We start from the raw sequence: 17628 nt of genomic DNA on the forward strand, positions 1-17628 counted from the left end.
TAAATATTGTACCAATTTTCATTTATTTTTAAGAGAAAAATGCACAGATAGTAGGTATAAATAATTCAGAAAATTAGTATGAATGCATTATTTTAAAAGGCATTTTAAGGAAAACTCATGGCTTGTTTGGATGTAAGAATTATATAAAGTGATTACAATATTCTTTTCTCATGAATATGTCAAAACAGGAAACTCACAAGCATTTTAAGAGTGCCATTCCTGAATCTTATCACTAGCTTATGGTGAGTCTTCTTATAAATATTTTCAACATTTTTATAAGTAATATTCTCTATTCCTATTGCCTGTAATAAATGGAAAGAAAATAAATAGTTTTTCTATGACATTTGGCCCAGAATTTTTGGAATGAGGTAGGGAGAAAAAAATTACACTCAGAAATTCCTTCTTGCCTCCACTGAGTTTGCCACAGAAGGTGTAGAGGGTGAAACACCAAGAATATTGTTCAAGGTTACATCAGAGCCCTTGAGTTCTGGGACAGTCTTCAGGAGCTCTCAGTTTCCCTACTTACAAGCCACTAGCTCCTTCTGTCAAATCACAACGTTTTAGTCTTTTATAGAGCAGCTGCCTGGATCAAACACTTTGTGCCTCTTCACTTAAAGTTATAAGACTGTCCAGCAGTGTTCTTACTAAAATGTGTTAGCAACATTGTATTTATTCATCTATCTATCCATCTATCTATTTATTTTTTTATTGAAGTATAGTTGATTTACAATGTTGTGTTAGTTTCAGGTGTACAGCAAAGTGATTCAGTTATACATATATATATTATTTTTCAGATTCGTTTCCCTTGTAGGTTATTACAAAATATTGAGTATAGTTCCCTGTGCTATACAGTGGGCCCTTGTTGGTTATTTATTATACATACAGTGGTGTGTATATGTTAATTCCAAACTCCTAATTTATCTCTACCCACCTCCCCTTTGGTAACCATAAGTTTGTTTCCTATGTCTGGGGGTCTATTCTGTGTATGAGTTCATTTGTATCATTTTTTTTTTTAGGTTCCACATTTAAGCGATATCGTATGATATTTGTCTTTGGCTTACTTCACTTAGTATGATCATCTCTAGGTCCATCTATGTTGCTGCAAATGACATTATTGCATTCTTTTTTATGGCTAATATTGCATTGTGTGTGTGTGTGCATGTGTGTGTGTGTGTGTGTGTGCGTATACACCACATCTTCTTTATCCATTCATCTGTCAATGGACATTTAAGTTGCTTCCAGGTCTTGGCTATTAAAAATAATGCTGCAAAGAACACTGGGGTGCATGTATCTTTTCAAATTAGAGTTTTCTCTGGGTATATGCCCAGGAGTGGGATTGCAGGATCATATAGTATCTCAATCTTTAGTTTTATAAGGAACCTCCATACTGCTTTCCATAGTGGCTGTATCAATTTACATTCCCACCAACAGTGCAAGAGGGTTCCCTTTTCTCCACACCCTCTGCAGCATTTGTTGTTTGGAGATTTTCTAATGATGCCCTTTCTAACTAGCGTGAGGTGATACCTCATTGTAGCTTTGATTTTCATTTCTCTAATAATTAACAATGTTGTGCATCTTTTCATGTGCCTTTGGCCATCTGTATGTCTTCTTTGGAGGAATGTCTATTTGGATCTTCTGCCCATTTCCATTTTTTGATTGGGTTCCTTGTTGTTGTTGTGGGGTTTTTTTTGATGTTGAGCTGTATGAGCCATTTGTATATTTTGGAGATTAATACCTTGTTGGACACATGGTCGCATCATTTGCAAATATTTTCTCCTGTTCTGCAGGTTGTCTTTTCATTTTGTTTATGGTTTCCCTTGCTGTGCAAAAGCTTTTAAGTTTAACTAGAACCCATTTGTTTATTTTTGTTTTTATTTCCATTACTCTAGGAGACAGATCCAAAAAGATACTGCTGCAATGTATGTCAAAGAGTGCTCTGCCTATGTTTTACTCCAGGAGTTTTATAGTATTTGGTCTTAACATTTAGGTCTTTAATCCATTTGGAGTTTATTTTTGTATATGGTGTTAGAGAATGTTCTATTTTCATTTTTGTACATGTAGCTGTCCAGTTTTCCCAGCACCACGTATTGAAGAGATTGTCTTTTCTCCATTGTATATTCTTGCCTCCTTTGTCATAGATTAATTGACCATAGGTGTGTGGGTTTACTTCTGGGCTTTTATCCTATTCTGTTGATCTATAAATCTGCCTTTATGTCAGTACCATACTGTTTTGATTACTGTAGCTTTGTAGTATAGTCTGAAATCAGGGAACCTGATTCTTCCAGCTTTGTATTTCTTTCTCAGGATTGCTTTGGATATTCAGAGTCTTTTGGGTTCCTATACAAATTTAAAAATTTTTTGTTCTAGTTCTGTGAAAAATGTCATTGGTAATTTGATAGGGATTGCATTGAATCTGTAGACTGCCTTGGGTAGTATATTCATTTTGACAATATTGATTCTTCAAATCCAAGAACACAGTGTATCTTTCCATCTGTTTGTGTCATCTTTGATTTCTTTCATTAGTATCTTGTAGTTTGTGGAGTACAGGTCTTTTGCCTCCTTAGGTAGGTTTATTCCCAGGTATTCTTTTTGATATGATAGTAAATGGGATTGTTTTCTTAATTTCTCTTTCTGATCTTTCATTGTTAGTTTATAGATATGCAACAGATTTCTGTTTATTAATTTTGTATCATGCAACTTTACCAAATTCATTCATGAGCTCTAATAGTTTTCTGGTAGCATCTTTCGGATTTTCAATGTATAGTATCATGTCATCTGCAAACAGTGACAGTTTTACTTCTTTTCCAATTTGGATTCCTTTTATTTCTTTTTCTTCTCTGATTGCTGTGGCTAGGACTTCCAATACTATGTTGAGTAAAAGTGGCAAAGGTGGGCATCCTTTTCTTGTTCCCAGTCTTACAGAAAATGCTTTCAGCTTTTCACTGTTGAGTATGATGCTAGCTGTGTGTTTGTCATATATGGCCTTTATTATGTTGAAGTAAATTCCCTCTATGCCCACTTTCTGGAGAGTGTTTGTTTAATCATAAATGGATGTTGAATTTTATCAAAAGCTTTTTCTGGATCTATTGCGATCATATGGTTTTTATTCTTCAGTTTGTTAATGTGGTGTAGCACACTGATTTGCAGATATTGAAAAATCCTTGCATCCCTGGGATAAACCCCACTTGATCATGGTGTATGATCCTTTTATGTATTGTTGGATTTGGTTTGCTAGTATTTTGTTGAGGATTTTTGCATCTATGTTCATCAATGATATTGGTCTGTAATTTTCTTTTTTTGTGGTATCTTTGTCTGATTTTGGTATCAGGGTGATGGTGGCCTCACAGAATGAGTTTGGGAGTATTCCTTCCTCTGCAATTTTTTGGAAATAGTTTCAGAAGGATAGGTGATATCTTGTCTCTAAATGTTTGATAGAATTCACCTGTGAAGCCATCTGGTCCTGGACTTTTGTTTATTGGGAATTTTTAAATCACAGATTCAATTTCAGTACTTGTGATTGGTCTGTTCATATTTTTCTATTTCTTCCTGGTTCAGTCTTGGGATATTGTACCTTTCTAAGAAGTTGTCCATTTCTTCTTGGTTGTCCATTTCATTGACGTATAGTTGCTTGTAGTAGTCTTTTATGGTCCTTCATATTGCTGTGGTGTCAGTTGTAAATTCTCCTTTTTCATTTCTTATTTTATTGATTTGGGCCCTCTCCCTTTTTTTCTTGATGATTCTGGCTAAAGGTTTTATTAATTTTGTTTATCTTTTCAAAGAACCAACTCTTTGTGTCATTAATCTTTTCTATTTTTTTTGTTTTTAGTCTCTTTCTGCTCTGATCTTTATGATATTTCTTTCCTTCTACTTACTTTGGGTTTTCTTTGTTCCTTTATCTCTAGTTGCTTTAGGTGTAAGGTTTGGTTGTTTTTTTGAGATTTTTTTCTTATTTCCTGTGGTAAGCTTGTATTGCTATAAACTTCCCTCTTAGGACTGCTTTTACTGCATCCCATAGGTTTTAGATCGTTTTGTTTTCTGTCTGTCTTTCCAGTCTTGTAGCTCTGATGGAACTTGCACAGTTTAGCCAGCCAAGGGAGAATGAAGATTGTAGCTTCAGCTGATAGATACCGTAGATCCTCCTCCTAGCTCAGAACAGACAAGCAAATGAAAAATGTCCAGCTCTTAGCTAACCCTTGGTGAGAAAGAGTTGATCCCTGCATCCAGCCTGCAGCCTCTGAGTGGCTGTCCAAAAAATTAGCAACTCACTAGTTTTGGAGCTCTGATGATTTGGGAACAGTCCAGTCCCATGAGGGGAAAGCACTTAGTCTGGTAGATGCCAAAGATCCTCCCTCCTGGATCAGCATTGAATGATGAGACAAAAACCACAGCTTCCTGATTCTTCCTGTGGAAGGAAGGAATTGATAGAAGCCCCCAGAATCTTATGCAGGGCTGACTGGTAGAGATCTTCTCCTGTATGTGGGCTGCTTGTGAAGACTGGGAGACATGCCTGCCTTGTCTAATGCACAGACTTCAACAGAGAGAGTTAAGGAAAATAATCAGACAAAGATGTTCCAAACAAAGGAAATCAATAAATCTCCAGAAACTGACCCTGTTGAAATGGAGTTATTTTGAATTTTCTATCAGGTAAGTCACATAACTGTCAAAGATGTTCATCAAAGTTAGGAGACCAATGCAAGAACAAAATGATAATCTCAATAAAGTGAGAGACTACACAATTGGGAAAAGTCTCTTTGACAAATGGTGCTGGGAAAACTGGGTATCCACATGCAAAAGTATATAATTTGACCGTTATCTTACAACATACACAAAATCAATTCAGAATGCATTAGTGACTTAAATTTAAGACCTGAAACTGTGAAACTCCTGGAAAAAAACATAGGAGAAAAGCTTCATGATATTGATCATGAATGATCTTGGTTGTGACACCAAAAGCACAGGCCAAAAAACAAACAAAAAAAAAAAACGAGTATTGATACATCAAACTGAAAAGCTTCTATAAAGAAAATAATCAACAGTGAAAAGAAAACCTATGATATGGGAGTAAATATTTGTAAAACTTATACATGATAAGAGGTTATATCTCCAAAATATAATAAATTTTACAACTCAGAAAAAAACTAATAACCGAATTTAAAAATGAACTAAAGACTTAAATAGACATTTCTCCAAAGAAGATTTATATGACCAATGGGTCTATGAAAACATGCTCACATTAATCATAAGAGAGATGTAAATTGAAACCACAGTGAGATACCACCTCACACCTGTTGGGCTAACTATTATCAGAAAAACAAAAGATAAGTGATGGTGGGAATGCAAAATGTTGCAGCAACTATGGAAAACAGTATGAGGTTCTTCAAAAAATTAAAAGTAGAACTACCATATGATCCAACAATCTCATTTCTGTGTATTTGTCCAGAAGAATTGAAATCAGAGTCTTGAAGAGATAGTAGCACTCTGTGTTCGCTGCACCACTATTCACTATTCACAGTAACCAAGATGTGGAAACAACCTAAATGTCTAGCAACAGATGAGTGGATAAGGAAGATGTAATATATATGTGCAATGAAATACTGTTCATCTTTTTATTATTTTTTTAACATCTTTATTGGAGTATAATTGCTTTACAATGGTGTGTTTGTTAGTTTCTGCTCTGTAACAAAGTGGAACAGTTAGTTATACATATGCATATGTCCCCATATCTCTTCCCTCTTGCATCTCCCTCCCTCCCACCCTCCCTATCCCACCCCTCTAGGTGGTCACAAAGCACCGAGCTGATCTCCCTGTGCTATGCGGCTGCTTCCCAATAGCTATTTTACATTTGGTAGTGTATATATGTCCATGCCACTCTCTCACTTTGTTCCAGCTTACCCTTCCCCCTCCCCGTATCCTCAAGTCCATTCTCTAGCAGGCCTGTGTCTTTATTCCCTTCTTGCCCCTAGGTTCTTCATGACCATTTTTTTTTTTAGATTCTATATATATGTGTTAGCATACGGTATTTATTTTTCTCTTTCTGACTTACTTCACTCTGTATGACAGTCTCTAGGTCCATCCACCTCACTACAAATAACTCAATTTCGTGAAGGAAATCCTGCCATTCATTCATGTGTGACAACATGAATGAACCTTGAAGACATTATGCTAAGTGAAATAAGCCTGCCACAGAAAGAAAAATACTGCATGATTCCACTTACGTGAGTTATCTAAAACAGTCAAATATTGTACATAGAAGCAAAGAGTTGAATAGTGGTTGACAGGGGCTAAGGAGAAGGGGAAATGTGGAGTTACTAATCAACAGGCATAAAGTTTCAGTTAAGAAATCATTCAAATAATCAGAAATTATCTTCTTTATCTTTAATGAGATAAATTTACCTCATCATGTGGCTATCAAATAGTTCTTTATAGGAGCAGAAGTGCCAGCTCCTCGTTTCTTTCTTTGCTTTTTGTATACAGTGATCGTGCAAGTAGACATGTGTTCAGTTAAGTATGTGTCATGTTATCTCCTATTAACTAAACTTACAGAATTTGTGCCCTTGTCAACCTTTCTGTGCCTCTGTTTGCTGGAGCCACTTAAAGCACATGGCATGATGGGTATTACCTAAAGAGATAAAGGGTTTGGGATGCCAATCTTAATTTCCTTCTTATAAAAATAATTTAAGATTCTAATATTGTCTTCCTTTCCCATACTAGTTCACCTTGAGCACCCTCCAGCGTTCCCCAGAGAAACTTACTTAAAGCCTGTGTAATTGGCTTCATATTGTTAGCTGTTGTCTATGTTCTTTTGGCTGTGGAGTGAAACAAGCTTTTGTAGTCTGCAAGGTTACACTCTCATGATGTAGGTAATAGTTTTCTCTCAGGAATATTCCTAACAATTTTCTTAGCACTGGGCTTAATACTTGAGCTTACTAAAATGAATTTACTAATCCATCTGTTCCTTTTATTTGAATTCAGGGGACTAGATATTACAATTCTGGATTCCTTTTTATTTATGAATTTATATTTTCCAAAGAACATATGAAAATCAAATTCCAGTTATTGCCAAGGGAGATCCTAGTTGCTTTTGAAAATTTTGCAAATAAATTATTAAAATAATGGTGAGTCATACATGTTTTACCAATTCTAAAATCAATAATATTATCACATAATCATTCTCATTCATGTTATTTTATGAACCATTATTATAGGAACAGCATCCTATACTTTTAATGCAACTTATAGATTTTTATAAATAGTATCATATTTTAACATTTTTGAGAGTTGTTATTGATCTAAATGGAAACGTCTCATTCTATCACTCTATGCTTTGGCCAGTGGGTATCATTAGCAAAAGTAAAGAAAGAAGGAAAGACTGAAAATGTAAAACACTAGAAGAAATATAACAAATCAAATTTTAACATTATTGCCCTCATCAGCAAAAGGTTTTACTACCTGTAACAAATCAATTGATAGATGGATAGATGAATTGACAGAGGAATGAATAAATAAATAAATGTTCAAAATGCTAGATGCATATACTTTAGTCACTCAAATTAACAAAAAATGTTTCATTTTATAAAAAGTCCCATTTTTATCACTGGTACCAAAGCAAAATCAGCTATATAATTTAGAAGTTTAGTTGATTTTGCTCTCACATAATTTCTATTTCTTCCTCAGTTTACCTAATAAAACATTATTTAGTTCTTTGTATTTTATTTTTGGAAAAAGTTAAACAGAAACATTTGAGCAGTATCACCAAATACAGACAATTTGTCTGTTGAAGCTTAATTATCTGGCATTGATATTGGGTTTAAAAGATAGCAGGTAATTAATAATTAAATGTTGAATACATGGATTATTCCATTGATATAGAAATATACCTTAATATCACTGTTCTCTGAAAACAAAAAACTACTCCTAACTGAAAGAACATTTGTTCATTTATATCTGGATGGCTAAATCAAAACTTCATAAGCTCGAGGAGCAGTTTGTCTTTGTTCCTTGCTGTACGTTTAATGCCCAACACAGTGCCTGGCAAAGAGTGGCCACTGGTGTATATTTACTAAACGAACAAATGCTTAGGCTCCAAAAGTAACTGAAGTAAATTATTCAACTACTTACAATTAGAGTACTTTTTGCATGAACTGACCACATTTGTAAGCTACTCCAGTCAATTTTATTCGTTAATTCATTACGCTCAGGTTACTTCACATGACACCTATGGAGGCAGCAACATATGGACCATTAGAAATAAAGGAAAAGCATCAAAGCTATTCTACCCATTAGGTATTTCAGGCTTAATGCTAGTACTTATGAATTTTCAAGGGCCTATACAAATAGTTGATGTCTGAAAACTACTTATTTCAAATATGAAAACAAAACTACACACACACACACGTATAACTTACACTTAAATAAATGTATTTAGGGACCTCCAAAACTCCGAGTCATCTCTCTCCTGGCCTAATTAGTAATAGCTTACTAATTCTTTCTTCTCACTCTAACCTAGTAGATCTACCCTCTATACAGGAGCCAAAATCATTTTTTCAAAGTGTTGTGTCTTATCCCATCATTCTTCTGCTTCAGATTATCCTGTACTTTAATATAATTACAATGGAAGACAATCTTTATTGTGAGACTAAGTGATTACCCTTCTGAATACTTTTCTGACCTTGTTCTCTACAACATTCACTCACATCCTCCTCTGCTCACACACTGGTATTCACGTTTGGCTCTGAGGTCTTTAACATACTATTTGCTTTTACTGGGATTCTTTCTCCTTAGAAGATTATATGGCTGCCTCTACTCATAATTTAGGTTTCAAGTTAAAATTTACTTCCTTTGAGAGGATTTATCTGACTACTCAACTAAATTAGCATTTGTCCCTTTATTTAGTCATTCAAAAGCTCCTTTTGTTTATTCATTTTCTTTATACCTTTAGCAATATAGGAATGGATTATTTATAAATTTTTCTCTCTCTCCCCTACATAGAATGTAAGGTCCAGGAGGGGCAAAGTTTGGTCTGGTTCACAGTTGCTAAAATAATGCCTGAAATTTAATAGGAGCTCAATAAATATTTTTTGTCTAAAAAAATGAACATATAATAAATAGGTTTTAAACTCTGGCCACAGGATAAGAGTAATTATTTCTAATGTTTAAATATTTTTTGATTTCCCTATATCTGTATATATCCACTTGTAAAATACTCAAAAGGAGCATTCTGATGAACATATATTCCTTACAGAGATTTCTTCCATGGGATGTAGCATGGATGTAATTTAACTATATATTTAGTAAAACTATTTGTAGGGCCACATTTATTTATATATGATTATATAGTTTTACATCTCATTTTATCTGACCTCATGAATGCAGTTTCCCTGTTTGTTTAAGATTTGGCTAAAGTAGATCTCATGTATATAAGGGAACTGGTAATTTTAGTAAGGATTGTATTGTGCTAATGATGTTTGAAAACGTCTAGAAAATAGAGTTAATATTACTTAAACTGCATTTTATCTAAGTTGTTTTCTTCTCTCTGCCACTAAAGTTCAAAATCTTGGATTTAACTCTAAGATATTGAGAAGTTAACATACCATTATTGTCTGGAGACATTTTCTCTGTAGTATAGGGTCTTTCAAAATCGGGAACTCTTTTCCATCTTTAAAATAGGATTATTGTAATGCTGCCCTTAAAAATTCTTAAAGTAGAACTTAGGTAACATTTTTTTCCCCTGTAGTCTGTATTAAGTATCATTGTTTTCAGAGTATTCTACTTCAAGCTGTTCTTTGTGCCCTATATAGCATAAGGGTTTATCTTCTTTCCATGCTCCATCTCTTGCAAAGAGAGCAGCTGTTGTCCTGTAAAAGATGCCAAATTTAAACTCTGAGCACCTGGAGGTAGGACAGCCCCTCCTGAAGGCCCTCATTTCCAGAAATCTGTGCCTAAACTGGGCAAGAAAAAGACCTAGTTAAGTTAAAGGTGCATGAGTCTTACATCAAATATATCCTACTTGGATAGGATATTAACTATTTGCCCAGAAGCACAAGTATAGTAACTGGAACTCTCGTTAGTTAATTGTGCCGCCTTTCGTATAAGTAGAGTCGTGCAGAAAGGTTTGATTTAGAGGTCTCAGATCAGTCCTGTCATGCTATGTGTGGAGGCAGAACATACACAACTCTGACGCCTCCATCTGCTTCGCTCCACTATACACAGAAATATACAGCTCCCTGCAATTAAAAGCATTTACCTGTTAATGTGTGTGTGTGTGTGTGTATGGAGAGGGAGAGAGACAGAGAGTCATTGATGCAGGCAGGTGTTTCTTTTTCATTTGTGGAACTCTCTCTCTGCTATTCAGTTACATTTCAAGATTTCTTGATAATAGAAACAAGGTCACAGTTTCACCTATGTATAAAACTGATACAGGTAGTAAAGAAGCATCCTGATAAGAGACACTGTTCTATGCACTTTACACAGGTCATCTAAGATCAACAACACTCTGAGAGATAAGGATTAGCCCTAATGAATAGGTAAGAATATAGAATCTTGGACACTTTAAATAACCTGTCCAAAGTTACGTAGCAAAAAAAGTACTCTACAGCCAAAATTTTAATTCAGGACTGCCTAATGCCAAGTGTATGCTGTTTCTACTATGCTAAATTGCCTATCAATGCATGATAATGCATTTGACTTGAGCTAGTATATATAAATTACATAGTTTCTTATACCCTCGTAGGAGCCCCAGATCCATCAGTAATTCTCAGAATGACAGTTTCAATAAACCCTACAATCCTATTTAAAGTAATAAAGAATCATTTCAGTTTTTTGAATATGAGTCTGATTAATTACCCATATAGTATATATAATACATTATATGAAAGCACATTATACATTTACAAATAAAGTTGCCGTATTAACAGGTACACAATATATAAGAATGTTAAAACCCTAAAAACTGTGTTGAGAGAAAAGTTTAGGACTTGACCCTTAAAGTAAAATATAATTAAAATTCTGTATAATAAGGATTTTTCAGAAGAACACTATGAATTATGAAACGAACTAACAAGGAGTTTCACGATGGCTACAACGTTTAGTAACTATCTACACTGTGTTCATGAGCCTTTTAAAAAATCTAATTTGTAGATTTGAAAATGATGCTACCTTATTATGAAGTAAAAAGTGCTGATCTACATCATATTTTCAATTAATTAATATCTTTTATTGTGTAATATACATAGTTTAAGGATTGGAAATGTGCTGTGAGTTTAATCCAATCCACAAATCATTACTGTACTTCCAAAAGATTCTTTATATTCAAATACAGGACATGTTAAGTATTCTGCTAAGAAATGAATACTAAAGAGGAAGTAATTTTGCTTCCACATAAAGATTATTTCAAACTTATTTCCTGTTAACCATATGCCTACTTTAAAGAAAGAAGAACTGACAATTATATGACTGCCATTTACGCAAATATTGCAGTGCACGTGTTTTCAATTATACTTTGCAATGTAATCAGTTTATATGCTTTGTTCTTTATGTCCTTTATTTTCTCTTCAGCTGCTTTGCAGAAGTAGAAAACTGGAAACTACCCAATCTAAGAACATGGATCGAATATTATTTTATCATAAACTTACTCAGATTCCAAAGATGGTCTTAGTATGGCAAAGATATTTTACATAATTTCATTGAGATCATGAACTGATTAGTACTCAAGGAAAATGAAAGGGTTGAAGGATTACAGATATTTTTCTTCTCTTTGTACATGTAGTTAAAGAACAATTGCTGATTCTTCTATATGATGATGGCATAAGGTGAATGGGAAAATAAACAACAGAAATGATTCATTAAAGATATTATAATAACAGTTATGCTCTTGAAAATATTTCTCAGATAAAAAGTGAAATCTCTTGTTCCTGAAATCTACATCTCCCATGATCAAAAATTCACTTCAGCAAAAGCTGCATCTACATTAGCATTTCAATGGTAGCAAATTTTCATTGTACTATTCAAACCACTTTAATCTCCCTCTTTATTTCAGGAGGGGCAGCATCAAATTATATGGGGTTGACACTTTCTACAAAATTCATAGAGCTTAACAAAAATGTCAAGATAAAGTCAACCTAAACTCTTGTTCATTCCTGAAGAATAACCACATTGGTTAGAAACTTTAAATGGATCCTTATTACTCACTGACTAAAGCCCTTTTGAATATAGCATTCATGTCCTACTTTCCAATCTCATCCACAGCACTTCTTTACCACACCACTGTCTTTCCATTCAGTATACACTGCACATGTATGGATACTTGATGCTCCCCAAACAGGCCTTGCACTCCCTTGTTTTAGTACAAGTCATTGATGACAATGCTACTACTTCCCCATGGAAATCCTTATTCCACTCACCCAAACTTTAGCCACCACCAAGTCCTCATGTGATATCTTCCGTAACATTCTTCAGATCTCACTCCTTGAACCTGCTGAAAGCAATACTGCCCACTCTTCTATCTTCATGACATCTTTTATTATTATTATTATAGCTATTGTTTGTTAGTTTTCCTTATATTTTTGCACGTAATTACTTGCCTCATTTCTAAACTATGGGCTGCTTAAGGCAGGGACTTTGCCTTAGTCATCTTTGTATACTTTCAACCCTTAGAATGTCTTAGAATATTTTAATTTCTTAAAAATTACTTAATTTACACTTTAGTTTTCCTCAAAAAGCTGAAGTTAGACTACCTTTGTTATTCTAAATAATTCCACATCATAAAGGGAGTAAAACATTGCCTTTTGGATAAGTGCAACTGGGACCTCTATGGTCAAAACAGTTAAAGTAACCATAGTGCTTGCCAATTGGAGTGATATGAATAAAGACCTGCACCATTAACTTCATTCTTAGTGTACTTGGCCAGGTTCAGTGGACAAAAATCATCACCTTATATTTTGACAATTCTTTTCACATTCAAACTTTTTAAAAGATAACTTTGTTATCAGAATGCCTAGGGACAGATAAATTTCCTACATCATAGTAAATTTTTATATCTATATACAGTTGGCCATTGAACAATCTCAGGGTTAGGGGCACCAAACCCTGCACTGTCAAAAATCCTCATAAAATTTTTGATTCCCGCAAACTACTAATAGCCTATTGTTGACCAGAAACCTCGCCAATAACATAGTCAATATACATATATTTTGTATATTATGTGTATAATATACTGCATTCTTACAGTAAAGAAAGCTAGAGAAAAAAATATTAAGGAAATCATAAGGAAGAGAAAATACATTTACAGTACTGTATTTATTGATACCATAAGTTTACATTATATCTTTACAAGATGAATTGTCTGCTACTATTTACATCAATATTTTCTTATATGATACAAAACACTGTAGATGTTATAAGTATTACTAACACTAGACATCAAAAATGAAAAGATGATATGAAAAAGAAATTCGTATTTATTTACAGGTATAATGATTCATGCATTGTTATTAAAGCAGCAACAATATGATTGCTTTATGGTAGCCTAGTGTAATTGATATGATTGCTTTGTAGTAGCCTAGCCTACACATTAATGAATGAAATTTTGTAAAAATTTTATGGCATACAGTATTACAATCATATTCATAATACAGTATTGGAAACATTGTTACATAGAAAAAAACCTCTTACTATAAAGATAGACTGGATAAGCACTTTTTACAATTATGAGAGAGAAGCATATTGTATGGTAATAATTCTTAGAAAGCGAAGTCATAAAACAGAAAACTAACAGGTTATTAATTTCACACTAAATATCACTTATGCCTATGTAAGGATAGACTAATACCTATATATATTTTATGCATTCATGACATAACTTTTTCTTAAATATATTCCTAGGTTATGTGGTTTATCTGCAAGTTTTTTCAAATTGTCTAAATCATGAAATAGTTCCAATGTTTTTATTGAAAAAAATCTGTATATAAGTGGACCTGTGTGGTTCAAACCCGTGTTGTTCAAGGGTCAGTTGTAATCCCTTCACCATAATATTCCTGGCATAGTGCACTAACATATTTCATTCGTTACATGTTGACAAAGTATCTACTCTGTATCAGCCATGTGCTAGGCAGTGAGAAGATAACTGCATGATAATAAACATAACTACTTCTCTCTTGGTTTCTATGATATGGTTGGATATAAAGAATAGGCAGAAAATTGCAACATAGTGAGATGGCTATTATGTTTATTTATTGGCTGCCATCAGAGCCCTTGGACAGGCATGTAACTCTGGGGTTAGGGAAGGTTTCTTGGAAGAACTGACATTTATCCTCTAACTTGAAGGGTAAGTAGAATTAGCCAAGTGAGGAGGGACTAAAGAAAGTCTCTAGCAGAGGAAACAGAGATGAGAGAATATGCTGTGGCCTAGGAAATAAAAGATCTCAGCATGACTGGAATTTAGAATACAAAAATACTAGAAATGACAAAGGAGGCAAGAAAGGTATTGAAGGGCATTAAAATGATTTAGGAAGTTTGAAGTTTAATCTGAGATCAATGGGAGACACTGGAGCTTCCAAGGGAATGATATGATTAAAATTATTTTCCAAAAATCACTTAGGCTGCATTGTGGATAATGGAGTAGATCAAGGTAGGCAAGAACAAGGCAGAAGGAACAGGTAGTCTCCACTTGTAGTTGTCAGTGATCATGGTCTGAGTAGTGGAAGAGGCCAAAGAGATGGAAAGTGTTAAGAATGACTATATAATTGAATATATGTGTTGGCTACGGAATGAGAAGTCAATGATGACTGTCAGTAGTGTGACGTTTGCAGCTGAGAAGATGATTTTTGCCATATGGTTGATAAAGTCAGAAATGCTGGAGCAGGACGATGACTTTTTGTTCCTGAGTAATCATGGCTAAGCATCCCTATCTCAGAGCCACAAATTCTAGATCGATGTAGACCCATATGCTGAGGGTGAGAAAGAAATTGAATGAGGGTGTACATTATCAACACTGCAATAGGTAACTGTTTCACCTAAATTCATAGCGGCAGAGAAAGTTAAGCAAAATTAAAAGGCAGAGAAACTACTCTCACTTGAAGGAGCAAGAGAAAACCCCTGAAAAGAAAAACAGATAATGAAACAGAAATAAATAATTTACCAGATATAGAATTCAATGCAGTGGTAATAAAAATGTTAACTACATTAGGGAAAAGAATTGATGTAAAGAATGAGCACTTCGGGCTTCCCTGGTGGCGCAGTGGTTGAGAATCCACCTGCCAATGCAGGGGATACGGGTTTGAGCCCTGATCTGGGAAGATCCCACGTGCCGCGGAGCAACTAGGCCCGTGAGCCACAACTACTGAGCCTGCGCGACTGGAGCCTGTGCTCCGCAACGAGAGAGGCCGCGATAGTGAGAGGCCCGCGCACCGCGATGAAGAGTGGCCCCTGCTTGCCGCAACTAGAGAAAGCCCTCGCACAGAAAACGAAGACCCAACACAGCCATAAAAAAAACTTAAAAAAAAAAAAAGAATGAGCACTTCAACAAGGAACTAGAAAATATAAAGACCCAATCAGAAATGAAGACTTCAGTGGTTGAAATAAAAAACACACTAGAAGTAATGAATAGCAGACTAAATGATACAGAAGAATGCATAAGTGATCCAGAAGGTAGAATAATGGAACTCATCTATTCAGAACAGCAGAAAGAAAAATTAATTTTAAGAAATTAAAGCAATTTCAGAGATCTCTGGAATAACATTAAGCATACCAACATCGCATTTTAAGAGTCCAAGAAGGAGAAGAGAGAAAGAAGGGGGTTGAAAATTTATTTGAGGAAATTATGCTGAAAACTTCCCAAACCTGAAGAAAGAAACAGACATCCAGGTACAGGAAGCACAAAGGATCCCAAAAAAGATGTACCCATATAAACCCACACCAAGACATATCATAATTAAAATGGCAAAAGTGAAAGATAAAGAGAATTTTAAAGGCAGCAAGAGAAAAACAATGAGTCTTAATATGAGGGAATCCCCATAAGGCTATAAGCTGATTTCTTTGCAGAAATTTTGCAGGCCATAGGAGTGCCATGATACATTCAAAGTCCTGAAAGGGAAACCCTTGCAACCTAGGATACTCTACCCAGCAAGATTATCACTTAGAATTGAAGGGGTGATAAAGAATTTCTCAGACAAGCAAAAACTGAAAGAGTTCATCAATACTAAACCTACCGTAAAATAAATGTTAAAGGTTAAAGTGTCTTCTCTAGATGAAAAGAAGTAAGAATCTATAGGAAAGGGAAAATCCCACTAGGAAAGGCAAATATCTAGTAAGGACTGAGGATTAACCATTTAAATAAGCCAGTATGAAGATCAAAAGACAAAAAATTATAAAAGCAAATATAACAATAAACAGTGAACGGATAAATATGAAGCTGTAAAATATGACATCAAAAACACAAAATTTGGGAGAAGAGAGTAAAAAATGTAGATCTTTTAGAATGTATTTGAACTTAAATGACTACCACTTTAAAACAAGTAGATATAGTTAAAGGTCAACATATATGAACCCCCTGGTAAGAAGTCATAATTTTTCTATTTTGATTGGAACTTTTCAGATGACTTTACTGGATAGCTTCTTTAACACACTTTCAGAGACTTGGAAAAGCATGTTTAAGTGACCCATAAAAATCTGATATTTACCACAGGTCTTCACTTTTTTTAATGTGACTACCTACCAAGAATACCTGTTGTATTTTTAGGTGTATGAGTTAGCTCTAGGTTCAGTCGGCTCATGGGTGTCTCCCTGACGAGGCTGTAGTTACTGTGTCTATGCTAAGCTGCTAGTTAGAGTTTGGGGGCCACAGGAAGAAATATTTGGTAATTGAAAATACCCAGAAGATGAATGAGAGGGAAGACCATTGTTTCCAGAGATACTTGGAAAACTGCCAGGAAGACTAAGTCACACGAAAATTACTTTTCAAAGAGGTCTTCTTGTGGATTCCGTAACTTTTCCAACAAGGCAGAGAAAAAAATGCCTCAGAAGTCACAATTTATTCTAGCATATAATATTTTATCATCAGGAGGAATAAAATTAACTCCAATGAATAGTATTAGAACAATGAGATTATGAAATTGAATTAAGCATCAAGAAATACTATATCTAGCCTGTTTAAGGACCTTCTAAGGGTCCTGCCAAATACATCTTCAATTTATTCTGATCTAACACGTCTTTAAGCAACACTTGAGAATATTTGAATATTACATTTTATTCAAAATGCTGAATTGAACCAGCAGATTCTCCTGCCTTTCACTTTAGGAATATATTGCTCTCAATCACTGTGCCATAAAAATAAAACTTTGAATGAGTTAGGCAATAATTAGTATTTTGTTTCTTATCATGTGAATGCATTTCTTTTGGTAAACACATTTGCTTGTGTAAGGCAAAATTATATGTTAGAAACTGTGGATGGTTCTTCTGATAAAAACAAAAACAAAAACTCTTGGACATTCAGCATTAATGTTTAAAATGCAAGTTGGACAGGTGTGATAGTAGCCCCTTTTAAAAGACTGGGCTTCCTCAACTATGATGTAAATCTTTCTTATGCAGCATCCACCTGGGCTGCTTTGCCCGTGACCCACTGGGAGACTTGGGAGC

General features: G+C 34.6%; 1 protein-coding gene across 5 annotated transcripts in view; it reads left to right on the plus strand.

Annotated features, from left to right (window-relative positions):
* Window positions 1-17628, plus strand: part of CCSER1 (coiled-coil serine rich protein 1) — a 1297084-nt gene that overhangs the window by 1236020 nt on the left and 43436 nt on the right. Inside the window, exon 12 of one of the 5 annotated variants that reach the window (XM_082391654.1) lies at window positions 189-5620. The exons of the other annotated variants lie outside the window; for them this stretch is intronic. Within the exon in view, the coding sequence (XP_082247780.1) occupies window positions 189-236 (48 nt within the window). The 3' untranslated portion in view covers window positions 237-5620. Of the gene's footprint in view, window positions 1-188; window positions 5621-17628 lie in introns of those variants that run through there. 5 annotated transcript variants of the gene reach the window in all.

The sequence above is a fragment of the Balaenoptera borealis genome (genome assembly GCF_965194805.1).
Source record: "Balaenoptera borealis genome assembly, chromosome: 4".
Classification (NCBI taxonomy): Eukaryota; Metazoa; Chordata; class Mammalia; order Artiodactyla; family Balaenopteridae; genus Balaenoptera; species Balaenoptera borealis.